Source organism: Macrobrachium nipponense, chromosome 9 (assembly GCF_015104395.2).
Source record: "Macrobrachium nipponense isolate FS-2020 chromosome 9, ASM1510439v2, whole genome shotgun sequence".
Taxonomy (NCBI): domain Eukaryota; kingdom Metazoa; phylum Arthropoda; class Malacostraca; order Decapoda; family Palaemonidae; genus Macrobrachium; species Macrobrachium nipponense.
Window position 1 is genome coordinate 61,358,517 of NC_061110.1, and position 20,787 is coordinate 61,379,303.

Consider the following 20,787-nt stretch of genomic DNA (forward strand, 5'->3'; position numbering starts at 1 on the left):
TTTTATGTATTTATTTATTTTATTAAGTATTCATTTACATTTTTTTCTTTTCTAATGACTGATCTCTTTTTTCTGGATTTTCTATTATCTTTCTTAACTTCTTCCAAATGAGTATCATATTTTGTGGAAACTTGAATTTCAAGTCAATGACCCCTGCAGGCTAGTTCTATATGAATAGGTGTTTAATTTTTCTTCTGAATAATATATTAATTATGATCATAATTGTAGCAATCCCCATTCTCACAAAAGTTTTGTGCATAGAGAGTACAGCACAGCAGTTTTTATTATTTCATATTTTTGTAAGATTTCGGAATGAATAAATATTGACCTTCCAGATTTGCAACCTTACATTGTGGTAACATTGAAGAAGAAGTTTTGTCACCATTGTTCAGTGCTGCATATTCGTCTGTTAGGGCTTATGCCAACACAAAGCTTTGCAATGTACTTACAGCTCTTGAAATGCAGAGAAGATTTGGTGAGTAGTTTTTATAGTACAGTATATGGTATAAGTTGTGGGTCAAGTCCTCATGTGTCAAAAGCAAGGGAAACCTCCCATCACAAAATGCTTGACATCCACCAGAGACTATTATTCATTGTAGTTATCAGTATTGATTAACAGATATGAAAAATGGTCCCAATTGCTTCTCACTTTTTTGCTGTTCTTTTGTTGAGCCATTTGTTTGTTTTGCTATGGCTTTTGCTTTGGTGGTATTGTTCACCATCAGTTTTGAATCATCATGCAGCATTGATTGGTGTTTGCTATTTTTTATAATAGATTTATTAGTAAACCCTTATATTTATTATATTTTAAAATATTTAACATTCATCAAATATATCATATGCCACTTGTTACCCATTTAAGGTGGGAAATTATGTAGATAGCTCTGGTTATTTGATCATTTTGTATGCAGGTTTTCAGTAATATTTCTGTATTTGTATAATTAGAAAATTTACCTTGAATAATATTTATATGCTATGGAACTTGCTTTAATGGTCTCAACAATTATGCTTTTTGAAAAAGGCATGCTTTGGAGGCATCAGGGACAGTAATGTTATGTTTCTTCAAGGAGAAATCTGTGTAACTGCCCCATATGCAAACTCTCTCTTAATTAAGGGATACCCTGGGCTGGCCTCCCAACAGGGTAATCTACTTTCCCCCAGTTCAGATCTGAATATCTCACTACACTGTGGTGGGATGCACTAAAGCAACACCCACACCCTTGATCCCTCATACAGACAATAGTCTCCTCAAAGCACAACTTTCTACTTACAGTATCTGTAACCAGGACTCTTGAATGAAAGGATATTTAAACCACTCAAATACCTTAACACGTGGCTGGGGGCAACCAGACACGGCGTACAGAATTTTGCGCAAACGGGTTATTGAAAGTGTAAGGCTTACTCCAAAGGGTTCCCAAGTTCTCCCACAATCAGGTATGGTGTTTGTCTGCAAAGAGATGGTATCCTAGCGTAAGGCGGTGGCACACGTGGGCGAGCGTTACACACTACTTTCTTTCAATCAAAAGTTTACAGGCCACTCAGGGGGAATGAAAATGACTGGAAATTTACACAGAGAGAACTATTTAATTGCTTGAATTAACTAGGGGATGCTTACTAGTAACACAAACGGGCAGTAATCACAAAAAATTGAACCAAGACTGGGGGAATGAGAAGCTAAACAAAGAGGGGGAAGTTGCCTTGGAAGAATGGAAATGAAATACAGACAAAAAGCAAAACAATTCCTGGCTGAACTGGAATTTACTCTCACAGTACCTGGAAATCCTGGGCTTGGTAGTCTTCTTATCTGCTGATATTTTTGTGCACTATGGAAGTATAAAAATACTTGGGACTTCCCCAGAGAAGGCAGGGGGAGCAGGAAGGGTGAAGTGGTGTCTGCAGGGCAATGTTCTGAGGAGGTTCTGAGTGCTCTGAGCTCTGTGGTGCTTCTGAGGATGAACTGCTGTGGGTCCCTGCTGTTAAGACTTCTCCCGGTAAGCAATGCCCAAATCCTTGTGGGGAGTAAATTTCCAGGCAGCCAATGGGAGCAGAGATAGCTTTCTAGAGAATGGAGGCAACTTGCATATAGACAAGGATGAATGAATCTTGTTATAAGAAATCTTAACTTTCCTTGGTTCTGGCTTAAAATCTTGAACACCTTCCCATTCTAGAGGACATTTCAACCCTAGACTGGTTGGAATGGACAAGACAAGCCAGAAACAAGGACAAATGACACATATAAATTACTGAGCCTTCCATTCATAATATAGGCAATATTCAAACTCTGTCAATGATAATATTCATGAATTCTTAGTCAACAGGCAGAGGATTAATCCCTAATTAGAAAATAAAGTGTGATGTGACTAAAGACTAATAACTTGTTATATTCCAATAAAGAATACTCTTAAAATATAATGTCACACTAAGAATGACAAGGAATAGCAAATAATGATTAGATACACTTACCCTAGGGTAAATTATATCATATATAATACTTCTAGCTTAATTGTTTAAGGCAACACATACTATTAGTTTACCCTGATGGGGCGATATGACTAGTTCAGGTGTGTTAATAGCCCTACGATTTTGTTAAGTAACTTTGTCTCGTAACAAGAATATGCCTAACAGTATTAATTACATCATAGTAGCCATTAGTGCAAACTAACAATGGTAGAATTAATGAAGTAATTCTCCATAGAGATTAAATAAGATTACACAAAAATGTAAATTTCACCAGAGACAATGGCAATTTCACAAAATATAAAGACTAGGGAATAACACTAAATCAGAAATCAAATCAAAACAACATATAAATGAGCCAGGCTTCGAAAATATCTCTAAAGCTATAGCAATGTTTGCTGGCTAAAATTTTCCCAAGTCAAATGGAATTCTAAGTGCTTAGAATAGGCCACTGTGCCAATTGTGGCACTCTTATGACAGCGGTTCATAATGAAGTGCGTACTACTAATTTATATAAGGCCAGAATAGCTGGCAGGTTGTACAAACTGATGAAAAAGGCATATCATGATTTCTGCTCTGAAAAGTCTAGCACATCAGAAATAACCTTTGAGGACTAGTGTGAAAAACGGAAGATAGAGAGTCTGCAGTTCCAATTCTGGAGTCTGGTGCTGGACATGGAACTCACGATATTCACCCTCATCCGCTCATTCAGAGAAGGAAGACTTCAACTTGTACCGTGAAGCACTTTTCAGAACTGGTGCCTTACTTCTTTGCAAATAACAATGTTAACTATGCCCGGTGAATCACTATTCACCTCTGAGATATGATGTCACTCGAACAACAACATCCAGAAGTGGCCAAGGAGTTTCACAATGGTAACTTCATCATCCACAAGCCGAGAAGAGAATTCTCTGGCATGGCGATTGATCAAATGCACGAGCACAATAATGCAGTGATCAAAGGTGACGGAGGAGTAATTGGGTTGACAGAGGACCTGTCAGCACTTCGTAGGTGGATGGTCGCTGGACCTGAAGTTAGTCGTCTACTAGCTGGATACGAGGCCATGTCTGGTATGAAGGATGCCACATACAGCAGCAGACACCGAGTGCCCAGAAATCTTTCTTTGAAAAGGTGAAATCACTCTCTGCAGAGATGCAGGAGATGTGTAACCCATTCCAAGAAGATTCAACAGCCCTGATGGTGTTAGATACAAGGAACATTGTAGACCCAACTCTAGCTGAAATGGTAGCTACACATCACTGGCGAGGCAAAGAGCAATTCCTATCATTTATGAAAGGGCTAGAGGATGAAGCTGAAAGTCTTTTCTATCATCCAGTCAAGAAAAACCCTGTTTCATTCTTCAAACAAGAACAGGCTGAGGGAATTGCTAAGGAGAAAGTCCTAAAAGATGACTGTCAGTTATTCTCGCGACTGTTCTCTCAAGCCAGAACAGACTGTGAGTTGCAAGAATTCTTCAAGCACGAGAATCAGTCATACCCTAGCATCTCCCAGTGACAGTGGTAAGCCTTCATACATGTCAGAAGCCACAGCTGGTTGAAATTCTTGAAACACAAGTGAATGTCCCAGTGGGAGAACCAAAGGGAGATACAATCATCATTGATGGCTAAGCACTTATCAATGCCTCACCTCCACATACTTCAAAGACATTTAATGACTATACCAAAGAAGACATCATCCCAAAGGTGGAATCCTATGGTGCTTGGCACAAGTGGAAATCAAATCTGAAATCAGAGATGAGGTCAAAAAGGGGGGAAAGGAATCAGAAGAAGAGTGACAGGAACAAGCAAGACACCAGGAAACTGGCAAAGCTTCCTTCGTGACCCCAGCAACAAGACTGAACTGTTTCACTTCCTGGCCAAAAAGATGTGTGAAGCAGAAACGACAAGCCCAGTCATCGTCACAAAAGGAGAGGATGCTATTAGCGACACAGTGAAGTCTCTGGATGCTGTGTCCCCATGTTGTCACGAAGAAGCTGACAGTCTAATATTTGTTCAAACTAGGGATGCAACGACTTATGGGAGCAAGTCTATAATCATCAAGGCTAATAACACAGATGTGCTAGTCATAGCAATATCTGTACTACCATCCTTCCAGAAACTAGGTCTTCAGGAAATGTGGATTGCCTTTGGCCAAGGAGCCCATATGTGATGGATTCCAGTCCATGAGGTAGTTTCTGCAATTGGGCTTGAGAAAGCTAGAGGGATCCCCTACTTTCACGCATTCACTGGATGTGACATTGTGTCTGCCCTCCGTGGAAAAGCAAAGAAATCTGCATGGCAGACTTGGAATGTATTTGATGATATTACTGAAACATTCATCAATCTCAGCCAGCATCCAACATTGATTCGTGATCTTGACATGCAGAGGCTGGAAAGATTCGTTGTCCTCATATCAAGCGTAGCTATTGGGTGTGGAACGAAGCAATACTAGATCTGTTTGCCCGCAAGCAAAGGCCGTACAACTCAGTTCCACCTACCAGGCTGAGATCATTTGGGGCAACCCTCTTTAATCCACACATGAGCAGTCCAGCTGAATGGGGGTGGACACAGAAAGGAGAAGCATGGCAGATACATTGGATAACACTACCACCTATTGCAGCAAGCTGTCAAGAATTGACAAAGTACACCTGTAAGAAGGTTTGCAAAGGAAGATCCAAGTGCTCTCAGGCAGAGCTTCCCTGCATATAACTCTGCAGCTGCATAAGTGAACAGTAGCAGATCGAGAAACAGCAGCACGGTATGCGTAATTTAGAAAATGTACTAGCCGGGACAAAACTTTTATAAAGAAAGACAAACATCTTGGTGGTCATCTTGAGACATATGTCTCAGAGTGCTTTTTAAACAGGAAAATATAGTTCAGCAGGCTTCAAAACATAGGAATCCACACTTAGATCATGCAAATCAGACAACTACAGATATTTCTAAGCAAAACTATACTTCGGGTGGTTATTTTGGCGGCCATCTTGGATTTTCAATTGGCCAATCGGGCAAATTTGATTAGTATACCTTGGAGGACACTTGTGCCAAATTTGATGTTTGTATCATCATTTGCACGATTTTTCTGTTATCTGCATCACTATAGGCTATCATACAACTCTGCTTAATGTCTAGGCAGAAAGATGGCTTGCTTTCAAGAAGACCCGTCGTTTATTTTAACAAAAAACAAACTTCTAGGATACAGAAAACGTAAACAAGTGGGGGAACTTCAACAATTACAATTCATATTCACACATAAGTTTTACCCTCTAACACCGTACTCGTAGAATCAGGACCTTTTCCAGAAGAATTAGGTCCTTGGTGTTCTCCGATAATGTTTAGCCTCTCATGAACCTACCAGCATTGACAACACAGCAGAGGCCAAGCTAGTTTTCCAGTAAGCAAATGGAAAACCTCATAACAAAGCACAACAAGACTTTCACATGGATTTTGTTAGTGTTCTTAAAAAGTGAATATCTCCCAAAGACAGAGGTGCTGTGTAATAATTGTTACTATTGGCAATGAATCCCATACAAACGCACAGACAGGGAGAAACAAAAAAGTGCCAACTGCAACTGGAACCTCTTAACTTCTTAGCTTACAGAGCCTGCCATTTGTGGACTTGCTAGTTTATAAGTATGAACAGAATATAATAAGATCCAAATTTTTAGTTCTTATAAATTACTTGGTCACTATACAAAACTGGTGTCAAAACAATTGTAATGAGTTCAGTCTCGAGAATGAGCGAGTGCGTATTAGTCTGAAAAATAGGATGTTGGAGGGGCTTGGGCTCTGCATGTCACATTTAAAGATACTAGACTACTTGGATGCTTTTTATTGGAAAATGACAAATAACCAGTTGACTTGATTAATCATTATGAGATTCATAATAGGGATGACCTTCATAACCATAAGAATGCTGCAGAAAAGCTATTGTATGGTGCTATTATGCAGAGTGTAACATGAATTTATGCAAATATTTCGGGAGATCAAAGAAAAGACAATTCTGAGCACAAAATGTTTTATAAAGGTCCTCATTTGTTGGTGAGGCAAAATTTTGAAATAACAATTCGTCATTAACACTATTCTCTGGCTAAGAGGTTGTTGACTGGAGGTCGGTGTAGCCTGAGATGTGGGAAGAGGGGGATGAAGTAAATGAAACAAGTGGAATGCTTGTCTTTTAATTATGCTTCTTTTTCCTGCAGGTAAATTAATTTTAATAATTAGCTTAGAGCAGTACTGTATACCTTTACATATCAAGTAAGTATGTAGTGTGAATGTTGCTTTATTTTCTACTGTTGAAATCTAGCTCGCTGTCCTACTGCCTTGTCATGGAATAGTTTGAATCAGGAGTCATGACTAGGCCTATGCCCATGACTGGTGTCTGATGAATACTTTTGATGGAGAGGGAGGGATTCTTTATACAGTATGTTTTTAAAATCTGTGATGGTTGTCTAATTAATAAGCCTACCTTTGATGGAGGAGAGATTCAATTAGGCTCACTTCTTGTGCTATTGATGTACATCCCATACACCATCTTACTCGCCCGAGAGAATGCTAATGGATAAACAATTATTTTAAAATTTCCCTTCACAAGCAAACAAAGCCTTAAAAATCCATATCTTTATAGGACATTTTCTGCTTAAGATTACATTTTTTCTTGTTTCATTTCCCAAAATATTTACATAAACTCGTGTTGCACCCTGTATATTCATAATACATTTACTGTAGGCCACGTCAAATTAGATTGATGTATTGTAGTCAAGTGATATTCTTTTATTTGCTTTTACAGGTGAAAAGGGGATCAACTGCTATGCAGTCCACCCAGGAAATGCATTATCTACTTACCTTACCCGTCACTGGTTGGCAATGCGCCTGCTGCATGCAGTAGTACGTCCTTTTACAAAATCCATGGTAAGATATTTGTTGGATTGTTTTTGCAAGAACTTTAGTTGGACATGTAGCATTTTCAAGAATTAAAAATAGAGAATCAAAATGACTGAACAGAAATCAGAGTAACCCAGACAGCCTAAAAGTCTATTACAGGGCTCCTTTTCTTTGGTAGATTGACCCCCTCTGGGAAAATTGCCACTGGGATGATTGCCACTTGGAACATTGCCCATATGGAATAATTGCCACAAGGAACACTGCCACTGGGAACATTGCCCATGTGTGATCATTGCCACTGGGAATACTGCCCAGGTGTTTTCAGGTGTTATTGGTATGGGGCAAAGCTAGTTCAGCCCGACTGTAGAATCATATTGAAGAAACTTTTCTCCCATGTCGATACTGTAAACCCTTGTAGTCTGGCTCATCCTAGTGGCAATTTTCTGTGCACGCTTAGACATACAGCCCTGGGTTGTCATCTCAGACAATTTCCTTGCCTGATTCAGGGGAAAGCTGTTATGAAAAGGTGCATAGTTATCCAGCCATTAGCTGCAAAAAAGGGAGGCTTCCATCCCTATCTCTTCTGTCAAAAAGAAACATGAAAAGATAAATAATTCCAATAGATGTGACGTTTTATCTCCAAACACGATGGATGAAACATCAAGAAAAATGGGCATCAAGAAAAATATGAAACCCCTTCTGTCAAGATCTGTTTTAAAGAAATCTTCAAATGCTCTTGTAAATCAAGAAATGTTAATTGAAAGACTCTAGGTAATGTTCTTCCAGTATTCAGTGTGCAATGGAACTGCCAAGGCCTGATGGCCAAGTATGAAGAACTGAAGCTCCTCTTTAACCCTTAACCGCGGAAGCGGTATTTCAGAAATCGTCTCCCGTATGCCGGCGGGGTTCAGGAGTGAGCGCCGAAGTGGAAAAAAAGTTTTTTCAAAAAATCACAGCACGCTTAGTTTTCAAGATTAAGAGTTCATTTTTGGCTCCTCTATTTGTCATTGCCTGAAGTTTAGTAGGCAACCATCAGAAATGTAAAAAATATCATTATCATATATAAATATTGGAATATATGACAGCGTGAAAAGAAATTTCATTTATAATTGTACACAAATCGTGCTGTGAGCAAAACGGTTAAAGCTAACAACTTAATTTTTTTATTAGTATTGTACACTAAATTGCGATCCTTTTGGTATATAACACATTGTAAAACGATCAAATCAACACAGAGAAAATATCACAAAATGATGTATGAATTCATAACGTGCAGAAGTAAAAAGATTTTTTTCAAAAATTCACCATAAATCGAAATATTGTGCTAGAGACTTCCAATTTGTTTCCAAATGAAGATAAATGATTGAATATTACTCGACTGTAAGAGTGTTAGCTTACAATTGCATTTTTCGACCATTTCGGTTGAGTTAAAGTTGACCGAATGTCGAAATTTTTTTATTTATCGTAATTTATATGCAAATATTTCAAAAATGAGAAAAGCTACGACCATGAATTATTTTTTTTTTTGTATTCTACATAATATTGCGCACATTTTCATATATACAACTCTATATAACGGCTAATATGAACCGGTGCAAATATTACGACAATGTGACGTAAGCATTTCGGAGATTTGCGGCAGAGAATCCGTGCGCGGAGGGAAGGAAAAAGTTTTTCAAAAATTCACCATAAATCTAAATATTGTGTTAGAGACTTCCAATTTGTTTCAAAAGGAAGATAAATGATCGAATATTACTAGATTATAAGAGTTTTAGCTTACAATTGCGTTTTTCGACCATTTCGGTCGAGTCAAAGTTGACTGAACATCGAATTTTTTTCTATTTATCGTGATTTATATGCAAATATTTCGAAAACGATAAAAGCTATGACCATGAATTATTCATTTTTGTATTCTAAATGAAATTGTGCACATTTTCATTTATACAACTCTATATAACGGCTAATATGAAACGGTGCAAATATTACGACAATGTGACGTAAGCATTTCGGAGATTTGCAGTGGAGAATCCGCTCGCGGAGGGAAGGAAAATTTTTTTTAAATTCACCATAAATCGAAATATTGTGCTAGAGACTTCCAATTTGTTTCAAAATTAAGATAAATGATTGAATATTACTAGACTATAAGAGTTTTAGCTTACAATTGCGTTTTTTGACCATTTCGGTCGAGTCAAAGTTGACCGAATGTCAAATTTTTTCTATATCGTGATTTATATGCAAATATTTCAAAAGTGATTGAAGCTACGACCATGAATTATTTTTTTTGTATTCTACATGCAATTGCACAAATTTTCATATATACAACTCTATATAACAGCTAATATGAAACGGTGCAAATATTACGCCAATGTGACGTAAGCATTTCGGAGATTTGCGGCGGAGAATCCGCACACGGAGGATGGAAAAAGTTTTTTTTTTCGAAAAGTCAAAAACTACCATAAATCGAAATATTGTGCTAGAGACTTCCAATTTGTTTTAAAATGAAGATAAATTATTGAATATTACTAAAATTTTAGATTTTTTACTTACCCAAAAATACCAAATATATATATACATATTATATATTATTATATATAATATATATATATATTATATATATATATATATATATATATATGATATTAAATTTTTTTATTCTGTACGAATATGTAACTAAAAGGAATGCAGGTGAAACTTTTCTTTTCTGCATAAAATGAAATAATATATAAAAATAGATCAATAAATACAGATATATAAAAACTTGTAATAAATATAAAACTAAATATAAAATCAATGCAGAATACTCACTCGTAATCCTGACTCTTCATTCTAATCTTGTTGTCTCCCTCCTCCATTGAAGAGTCTTGCATTTTTTTCCGCTCGACATGATGAGGTACAGGTGGAGGAGGGAGACGCGCGCCCTTACTGCTCATGGGCCGCCGCCCTTCAGCGGCCCTCTGTGCCCTCTGTTGTCCCTAGGGTAGGCACACTCCAATATATGACCACAGTGTGGTACTTGCGGTCACACTGGCCGAACCTGCAAAGAGCTATATTGCAGGTGCAACAGAAGAACCGGGTGTCTCTCCTTCTGCCATTCATATGGCACACCTGGCACCGTTTCTGCCTGCGCCCTTGTAAGAGCTTCAGTGTGTGATCCCCTGGCTGCAGCCGACACACAGGGTCCAGTATCCGACGAGAAGTCATAATCTGAGTGGGGGCGGGATCATCAAGGGCGGCGGCAGCAGGGCGGCGGCAGCAGGACTGGACCCGGAAGTTGGCCCGCCTAATAACCGCCCTTTCCTCTAGGGGAAGGGCAGATCTGCAGCTCGGGGCAGGGGCCAGTGATGGAAGGCCACTCATCGGGATTAAAGTTGATGAGGCCATTCCTGGCGACCTCGAGAAACTGGATGTGGGACAACCTCCGGAGGTCTGGATTATAGTACCCACAGTAGAGGATGTAGGCATTCTGGAGGGCCAACTGAAGTATGTATTTGAGGAGCTTCTGTGTCTACCTCCTGGTTCTCCTGGCAAAGGAATAATACTGGATGAGTTGATCAAAGAGATCAACTCCTCCCATGTGCCTATTGTAGTGCCCAACGATGGTAGGCCGCTCAACACGAAACTCCTCATACATAACTCAGCCCTGCCGACATGTCTTCTTCCGCTGGACGATCTCTTCTTGGATGGGTTCATGACTCGTCGTAATCATGGGGACGAGTCGGACCCCTTCCAACAAATGACAAAGACAGCTCCCTTCCGCTGCCACTCTGTCTCTCCTCTTGCCACATGTTGCGGATGGCTAGCGAACCTCTTGAGGACATTCGGGGCCCCATGCACTGCTTCATACAGTTCCTGGGTCAGGGATACCGAGTTATAATAATTATCTATAAACAGGTGGTATCCCTGGTTATGGAAACGATCCACAAGACTGAACACAGTGTCATGCAGCGTGGAGAAGACCCCAGAATACACAGAAGTCCACGACATATCCAGTGTTGGACTCCGTAATAAAGAACAATTTCACACCATATTTCTTTGGCTTCTTGGGGTTGTACACTTTTAAGCTCAGACGTCCTTTGTAAGACATCATCCCCTCATCCAAAGAAAAGGTTCTTGCAGGAACCACGAGAGTTTGGCACCATTCACGAATGTACTCCAACACTGGGCGGACTAAGATGAGGTGATCGGAGTTATTCCGGGTTATGGTCCTTTGGTTGAAGGGGTTGAAATACCTGTCCAACGCCAGGAAACTATCACAGGGCATAACGGCGGGCACATTGGGCGTACTTAAAAAAAAATTCCGCCTCCAATATTGCCTGAAGTCGGCAGCAGGCATCATTCCAAAAAAAATGTGGAGCCCCAAAAAATGTGCCATGTCGGTGAGGTTGCAGCCCCGCCAGCGATACGACAATGTCGTCCGTAGTTCGTCACGGCAGTACCGAGCGTAGTCTGCCATCTCTGCTACCAGGTATTCCAGCAATTCCCGCGTAAGGAACAAATGAATGAACCCCAGAGCAGTGAGAGGAACAGGTACGGTGAGCCCAGGTACTGCCATGAATGGGTGCATGTTAGGTGAGGTGGGGTCCTCCGACCACCCCTCGTTGCTCTCGGACGACCGGCCTTCACCTTGGCTGGCGCGACGCTCCGACCTTCTACAGTTTCGTAGGCCCTCACTTTCTGTGTCGTCATCAGCGACAAAACTAGACAACAACTCCTCCTCCTCAGATTCCCCCTCATAAGCACTAAAACCAATAAATTCGAGCTCACTTTCGGCATGTGACCCTCATACGGACATTGGGGGCAAGTATTCATCATCACTAACATCGGGAGTGATGTCCTCGTCACTAGATGACCAACCGCCATCAAAATGAGGACTGGCGACATGCTCCCGATCAAGCTCTAACAAGTAGTCGTCTATGTCCTTTGGTTTGAGGCCTCCCAAAGGCCTACGAATGCCCCTCAGGACACCCCGATGCTTCCTAGGGGTTATAAAAGGCACACGAGACACGTTGTGGTGCTTGAACACATTCGTCCACACGAGGCTGCACGGAACGGCGTTGAGGAGCGAGGTCATCTTGGGTGCTTGACAGCAAAGTTGTACGGCATTGTGACTGACATTGAAAAAACAGCAATTATGAAGGATGGTACTTACCTAAGATGAAACTTGGGTAATAGGAAATTTCATCTTCAAGATGACACAAAATGCAAAGACAAGCCAAAAAATCTAGTGTATACTGACTCTTCTATTGAAATTATGAATTTCAGAAACCATTATCATTCTGGGATTAATACTAGAATTGGAAGACCTTTGCAATATTGTAAATTTTAAATTTTGAAGACTACAGTTCTGTTTGAAGGTAACTTCGAAAATGACATCAAGTTAATTTTTACAGCAGAACTCTGTGGAATTGTAACTGTTACTGAGAAAATAGCAACTGTCACAGGAAGATGAGGAAGAGAAGGTCTGGTGGGGCAGTGGTCATGGTTACACTGGTCGTGGCCTAGTCTCGATCGCAGCGCTATGATTCGAATCTAGCTCACAACAAGTTACATTTCGCTACTAGAGTAATCACTCTGCTAACTCATTTAAAACAACATATACAATTTTTTACAATCTAGAAACACTAAAATACGTCGTTACTCAATCGAGCATTATGCAAGAAATCAATACAATCACAAGCTATACAATTAGGCAAAGACAAAACTCGATAATGCGATAGGTAATTCAATCAAATAAATCAATACATCAATAATGCTGTAAGTAATACAATTAGATAATGCAAGGCATCAATAATCCTGTAAGCAGTGCAATCAGATAATACAAGACATCAACAACGCTGCAAGCAATACGATCAGATCATGCAAGACATCAATAATGGTGTAAGCAATGCAACCAAATAATGCAAGGCCTCAATAATGCTGTAAGCAATGCAATCAAATAATGCAAGACATCATTAATGGTGTAAGCAATGCAATCAAATAATACAAGACATCAATAATACTGCAAGCAATGCAATCAAATAATGCAAGACATCAATAATGGTGTAAGCAATGCAATCAAATAATGCAAGACATCAATAATGGTGTAAGCAATGCAATCAAATAATGCAAAACCTCAATAATACTGTAAGCAATGCAATCAAATAATGCAAAACCTCAATAATGGTGTAACCAATGCGATCAAATAATCCAAGACCTCAATAATGCTATAAGCAATGCAATCAAATAATGCAAAACCTCAATAATACTGTAAGCAATGCAATCAAATAATGCAAGACGATCAGATCATGCAGGACAACAATAATGGTGAAAGCAGAGCAACCAAATAATGCAAGGCCTCAATAATGCTGTAAGCAATGCAATCAAATAATGCAAGACATCAATAATGGTGTAGGCAAAGCAATCAAATAATGCAAGTCATCAATAATACTGTAAGCAATGCAATCAAATAATGCAAGACATCAATAATGGTGTAAGCAATGCAATCAGATAATGCAAGACATCAATAATAGTGTAAGCAATGTGATCAGATACTGCAAGACCTCAATAATGGTGAAAGCAATGCAGTCAAATAATGCAATGCCTCAATAATGCTGTAAGCAATGCAATCAGATAATGCAAGCCCACAATAATGGTGTAAGCAAAGCAATCAAATAATGCAAGACATCAATAACGGTGTAAGCAATGCAATCAAATAATGCAAGACATCAATAATGGTGTAAGCAAAGCAATCAAATAATGCAAGACATCAATAATACTGTAAGCAATGCAATCAAATAATGTAAGACATCAATAATGGTGTAAGCAATGCGATCAGATACTGCAAGACCTCAATAATGGTGTAAGCAATGCAATCAAATAATGCAAGACCACAATAATGGTGTGCGCCAAATAATGCAAGACATCAATAATGGTATAAAGCAATGCAATCTTTCATTACATTTTAACGTCACACTGATGAGGAACACCGTTCAAGTGTTCGAAAGTCTTTGTTTTATATTTTTACATAGAAATATATTTTTATATATAATTGTGGATATTTTTAAACAATGCAATCAAAATAATGCAAGACCTCAATAATACTGCAAGCAATGCAATCAGATAATGCAAGACATCAATAACGGTGGTGTAAGCAATGCAGTCAGATATTGCAACGACTCAATAATGGTGTAAAGCAATGCAATCAGATAATGCAAGACATCAATAATGGTGTAAGCAATGCAATCAGATAATGCAAGACCTCAATATTGGGGTGTAAAGCAATGCAACCAAATAATGCAAGACCTCAATAATACTGCAAACATAGCAATCAAATAATGCAAGACCTCAATAATGGTGTAAGCAATGCAATCAGATAATGCAAGACATCAATAATGCTGTAAGAAATGCAGTCAGATAATGCAAGACATCAATAATTGTGTAAGCAATGCAATCAAATAATACAAGACATCAGTCATGCTGTAAGCAATGCAATCAAATATTGCTGAATTTCATGCAAAGGTAGCATGACGATGTTTTAAACATCGTAAAGTTGTTATTATTGCAACAGCAAGAGATTCTCTTTGCTAAATTATGCGCATATCTGGTAGTGCCTTGTGAATTCCAGCATCGCATAGTCTTAACAGTCGAACAATTCAATGCTCCACTCGAAGACCCTTGAGAGAAAACATTGGTTTCCACAAATAAGATGTGGGTCATATAATGGTACATCACAAGAAAAATACGACAGTTACATCGGTACTCAAATATTTTCACATTTTCAATTGCTTCTGCCATCCGCCCTAGCTGGATGCATGAGACGTAACTCATGAACAACTCTCACACCTTCAGGTCTCTTCTTGGTCCACACTATTTGAAGTTCGCCTCTGGAAAACAAATATCTAATACACCAAAACACTACACTAATCTGTCTCTTACTCTCTCCGACATTTTCTATCTCTGCTCCATAGCAGCTTTCCTTCTCGGTCTTGCGCCACCACTGTTCACTGCTTTGCTTGCACTGTTTCTAACACTATCTGTTTCACTCACCTCGAGTCTCCCAGTCTGTCATGTTGCACTCTCTGCACTATCTTCCCATTCGTTCTGATTTTCCATTTCTAACTCGCTTTTCCTGCCGTTCTCTTCCTACTGGATTTCTCTACTGGATTCCTTTTCGTCGTCATGGGTATTCACTTCTAACGGCATGACATGTTCCAATGCTCTCAGGTGCTCCTCGCCTTCGAAGAGAACCTTTAGGGAATGGATCACCCCATGTTCGTCGGGGTAAATGGTAATGATTTTGCCCAAGAGCTACTGACTGCGCTTATGTTGTTCAATCTTAACTAACACAATGTCGCCAATTTGCAGCGCAGTAGCTGGGTTCCCCCTGAAATTGTTGCTCTTGTAGCGACCTCAGGTATCCAGTTTGCTAGCACTACTTGAAACGTTCAAGGGCTTTGGTGAGTTGAAAATACTTCTGTCTTACCTGCTTAGTCTGTCAGGATCTGATACATCACTTCATGAGGAACAACTGGCGGTAGCAGTCTCACTAAGTCACCCCGAATCAAGTGAGAGGGCATAAGCACTTCGTCTCCCCATGTATCCCCCGCGTACATGAGCAGGCAGTTAATGACTAAAGCTTCAGCTTCTTTAACGAGGGTGCGAAGTTGGTCTTCGCTGAAGACGTTGCACCGTTAGGTAGTCTCCAATGAGCGTTTAACTACTATTAAATGTTCAAAGTAGCCTCCCTTCCATGGGGACCTCGGCATCTAAAAAATCCATTGGATCCCTATTTTTCTGATGGACTGCTGCAAGTCATCCTCTTTGTGTATCTCATACAAAAAGGCGCTGGCAGTGCGAAAATTCATAGTGTTATCACTACATATCTTGGAGGGAGGCGCGTTCCATGGTAGCAGCGAATTTTCTCAGCATCAGCACAAATGTGGTGGCATCGAAGCTGCTACAGTAGTCTAGATACACTGCATGACTGGTCATATATGTGATGATGAGGAGATAGCTTGTCCCCCCTTCAACTGCCATGGGTCCGGTGTGGTTGCCCCTAGCATTTGTGAATGGGCGAATCAGGCACGCTCTGTCAACTGAGAGCGGAGAAGCCAGTAAACGGCTAAGAAGAGGTCTGAAAGCAATGATGCATGCATGTTCTACATCCCTACTACACGTTTGGCTGTGGCCCTCAATCCTGGACTCCAGCACTTCTGGCGGAAAAGGGTCATTAAGTCGTTTACGCCACAATGCACGTCCATAGCATAATGGTGTTTCAGATACACCAGGATTAATTTTCCCTTCAAATGTAACAAAATCATTTCAGTTTTTAGTCCTATAACGTTGTTGACTACTGTGAGTGTACACAACCCCTTTCCTCATTACTAATCCTAGCTGAATAATGAAATTGTCAATGTGGGGGTTACCTTAATCCCGTTCTCTAATCTGTCACAGACTGTAGGGAGATGGTGCCATTGCTCCATTTAGCGCAAGTTTAATAAAGGGATAAGCCTTGCAGCATGTAAACTTCAAGACACACTTCATACTTTCCATCAAAGTTACAAAATCAACCTTACTTCCCTCTATCTCCCAGATTTTGGCAGGCGGAGTTAGCTTCCATTTCATCCCTCAATTCTCGAAGTGTCCCTATGAGTTGTACTCAGTTTGTGGTTGATGACTCATCAATATTCACAGGTGGGTTGGCTCCGTCGGTCTGTTGTAAGAGGGTCTGGCCCTGCATGCCACAACTCTCTCAGGGTGGAGCCTCATGTCAGAATGTCAGCCGGGTTACAGCTGGTGGGGACGTACCTGAGTTTGATGTCACATTCCTGTTGGAGAAAACAAATCTCCCCCACCCAGTTGGAAATGAGAGTGTTTTTGTTTCCCTCCCGACTGGCTACCCAAGCCATGGCTACCTTGGTGTCTGTCCAGTTGGAGATATATTGAATTCCTAGAAGTTTCTTCCAATGTTTCCCTAACCTAAACCCCAATAGCAAGGCTAGCAATTCTAATTTGGCTATAGTTAGCCTGGCTTGTTTCCTAGGTGTCACTCACATTTTGTAAGTTAGAATGTTGACCTGTCCTTCTCTCTCTTCACATATGCCACAGCCCCATACGCCTTACTTGAGGCAGCAGTAAAGATATGTAATTCTGACCCTTCATAAATGATTCCCCTTGTGAATTTCAAAGTATGAATACAACTGAACTCGTCTAATATCTCTCCTCTACTGAATTATATGTTTGTAAGTAGTTATGAACATAGTAGGACTTTACGAGATCTCCCCTTCCCTTCCTTTCCAGGTGCGTTCTAAGCACTTGCTGTAACAGGTAAGGACTGGTAGTGACTCCGAAAACCACAGCTTTAAAGGCGAAGGTAGCTGCTTGTGTAGGCATCTTGCGCCATAGAAAACGAGCATATTTGGTGTCCTCACGGTCGAATAGCACACAATGGAACGCTTTTGATATGTCAGAAGTTATATCAAAAGATTCTGTCTAAATTTTAGCAATAAATTGTACAGCATCTCGACCATATTTGGTCCTGGGTATAGACAATCGTTCAAGGATAGCTCTCCCTTGGTCTAGAGGAGGCATTGAAAACTATGCATAGAGGGGTGGTCAGGCTTTGCTTTTTTTACCCCGAAATGAGGAAGGTAATATCCCTCTATCTGGGGGTTGTGCACTTCTATGAAGCCTGCATCCAGATAAGTCTGAAGAACGTTTTGATAAGTGGCTCTATAATCAGGGTTCCTCTCAAATTGCTTCTCGAATGAGTTCATTTGTGTGAGAGCATCACAATAATTAGTGTTCGGTCACTCTGACCCACAGAATGGTAAGCTCCCAAGATAGCCTTGCTATGTCCTTACGATACTTTGTTGCACCTTTTCCATGGCTTTATGTTCAGATTTAGTGCGATACCAACCTGGTCCAATTTCCACCATATGTCAATATCTTGTTCAGTTCCTACCAACCTACACATGCATAAGGTTTGAAAAGTTGACATGTCTATCCCTACCAAGGCCCACTGAGGCACCCTCCCGTAAGGTGAAACCCCATCATTAGGCACAAACAAGTTAACCCCTTCAATTTTGCCCATCCCAATTAAAAAAAAGAATTAAAATAATCAGCCCCAATGAACAGATTGATGTGATTCAAAACATCCCCTTTTACGTCCAGGTCAGCCATTTTGCCCCCTTTTTCTTTCAAACATTTCTGTACATTCTTCAGCCCAGCATTGTGGATGGGAGTATCAACATTGTTGTGTTTAACGAGACACATCTGATTACTGGCAGATTGAACTTCGTGCCAACCAGCTAGAGATGAAGCCCCTTTGGCTCCCAGTATCTAGGAACATGCGAGTTTGGAATGGCTGGTTGTGAGCGTATAAAATGGCCATTGCTGTTGGTAGGAGAGTGGCAGGCAGACCAGCTGAAGGCTGCTCTTTTACCACTTTCACCTTTACACACGTCTTCCCTTGATCTACGTTACAATGGTTGGAAATTGTAATTGGTGGTAGCGGGTGTGCTGGAGACAAGGCTATGATGGCATCCATCGCACAGTTTGCAGTTCTGTTTACTGCTATGTTGTTTGCTACTGTGCTCTGATGCAAAACAATTGAAATATCTACGGCTCAGGACTAGCTGGCATTTCGCATTTGCATACTTAGTACAACTGAAGGCAGAATGACTCCCGTTACTGAATGGGGTATGACTGTCCGAGAGATGCCAGGTTCTGATCCTTTCAGTCACGAGGGTCGTGGTAGATCTTCCCCTTTCTGCAACACATCGTCCTCCATATAGCTAATGAGGAAATCTATTGCTCCAAATAATTCATCCAGTGTGTTATAGCATTTACGCAGATATTCCACAATTTTCGGATACATTTGACCCTGGTATAGTTTTTGATTAATCGGACTTAGCAGCATTCCCTGATCTGAGGTGGATCCACTTAACCTCCCAATTTGCTCACTCAGCACATTAAGTTCAATTTGAAATGCTTTTAGTTCACTGTGGTTGCACTTAGGCACAAATTGGCTAACCACCGATGCAGTATGACTAGCATTTGAGGCTTATTCCCGTAGTACCTTTCCAATACATCAAGAGCTACTTGATGATTGACACCAGTTACGCTCAGGGCTAGCACTACCTTGAACAGCTCCCCCACTAAAGACCCTAAAGTCACGTCATCTAAATCTGTGTGCTAATGTACGTGCACGTCAAAGAGCTCTTTAAAATTGGCGTATTCGCTCTTGTCACCTTTGATGATGGGAAATGGGAGTTCTTTAAATCGAGGGAGACGAGCAGTAGGCTGCAGGTTAGGCTGTGTTGCGCTACCCAATGCACCGATTCAGTTACCAAGCCTTGTGGTTGCATGATCAGCCTCATCAATTGTTTGTCTCACTCTACATCTGATTCAAGTTTAGTGGGGTTGGTGACATACAAAGTTTGAAGATGCCACTCATCAGCTCAAATTCTTTCTAACATGTCCTCATATATGGTGACATGGTGAGATTCGATGAGGTTACCATGAACTCTGACCAAGGAGTCGGAGAGGAGAATGAGGAGAGTGTCAATTTGTGTGGTAATGGCGAACGCCATTTTTACTTGAATAAGTCTACTACATTAAATTAAGTCTACTACATTAAATTTAATCTGTAGAGGAAGGCAGTGTGTATGGAACTAAGCAAACTAAGGGAAACAGAAGGAAAATGACACTGCCGAATCAGTATTGTTAAAAAAGAATCTGAGGCTCAGCTCTCTCCTCTAACCTGGCGCGCCCATTCTCCTCAAATCAAACCCATGAGGTGATTAGGAATGCATCTCTTACTTGTGGATTAAAATGGACTCTGTCAGCCGTTCAACTGGTCCTATAAGCAATGGGGTTCATAGGTAGATGGCATACTCCATAACATTTACATTTGGAGCTGTACCCCCTGCTTTGAGTGTTTAATCCCTTACTCTATCACTGTACACAGTAGGACTAATACAAAAACGATTAATTTCTACGTATTCCCTTACATCTGCATTGCAGATCGCTTCGACATCACTTTCTCTACGAAGGCCTTAACCCTTACTGGATGGGTAAATATATCGATATGCAGTTCCTCAGGCTGGGTAAACTTTGAGGTCAGCCAGTTTACAGAAAAACACATCAATAGAAAGAGGAAGATATGCAAATGTACATGGTGAAAGAAAAAAAAATGTGCAGAGAAAATAAAATGCTAACCTCTAACCAAAACCAATTGCACACAAAGAGAAGAAAAACACAAACTACCCCCATCTCAACACAATCACAGTGTTCTCTTAATCTTAAACATGGGTGTCAACCTAGACAACCCTGTATTCCCATCTAAAACAACAAATCTATTCCCTTTCTTTATTTCCACAACTCGAAACAGACACTTTAAACTTAGAACCTAACTTATTTAATTTTATTTCTGATATTAACCTCCACAAAGACTTTGTCACCAACA

The 20,787-nt window shown here is 40.2% G+C and overlaps 1 protein-coding gene across 1 annotated transcript in view; it reads left to right on the forward strand.

The window, feature by feature from the left end:
- The window catches only part of LOC135217989 (WW domain-containing oxidoreductase-like), a 56,755-nt gene that overhangs the window by 14,986 nt on the left and 20,982 nt on the right, over positions 1-20,787 (forward strand). Inside the window, exons 2-3 of the mRNA XM_064254120.1 lie at positions 336-475; positions 7,246-7,367. Coding sequence (XP_064110190.1) covers positions 460-475; positions 7,246-7,367 — 138 coding nt within the window. The 5' untranslated portion in view covers positions 336-459. The remainder of the gene's footprint in view (positions 1-335; positions 476-7,245; positions 7,368-20,787) is intronic.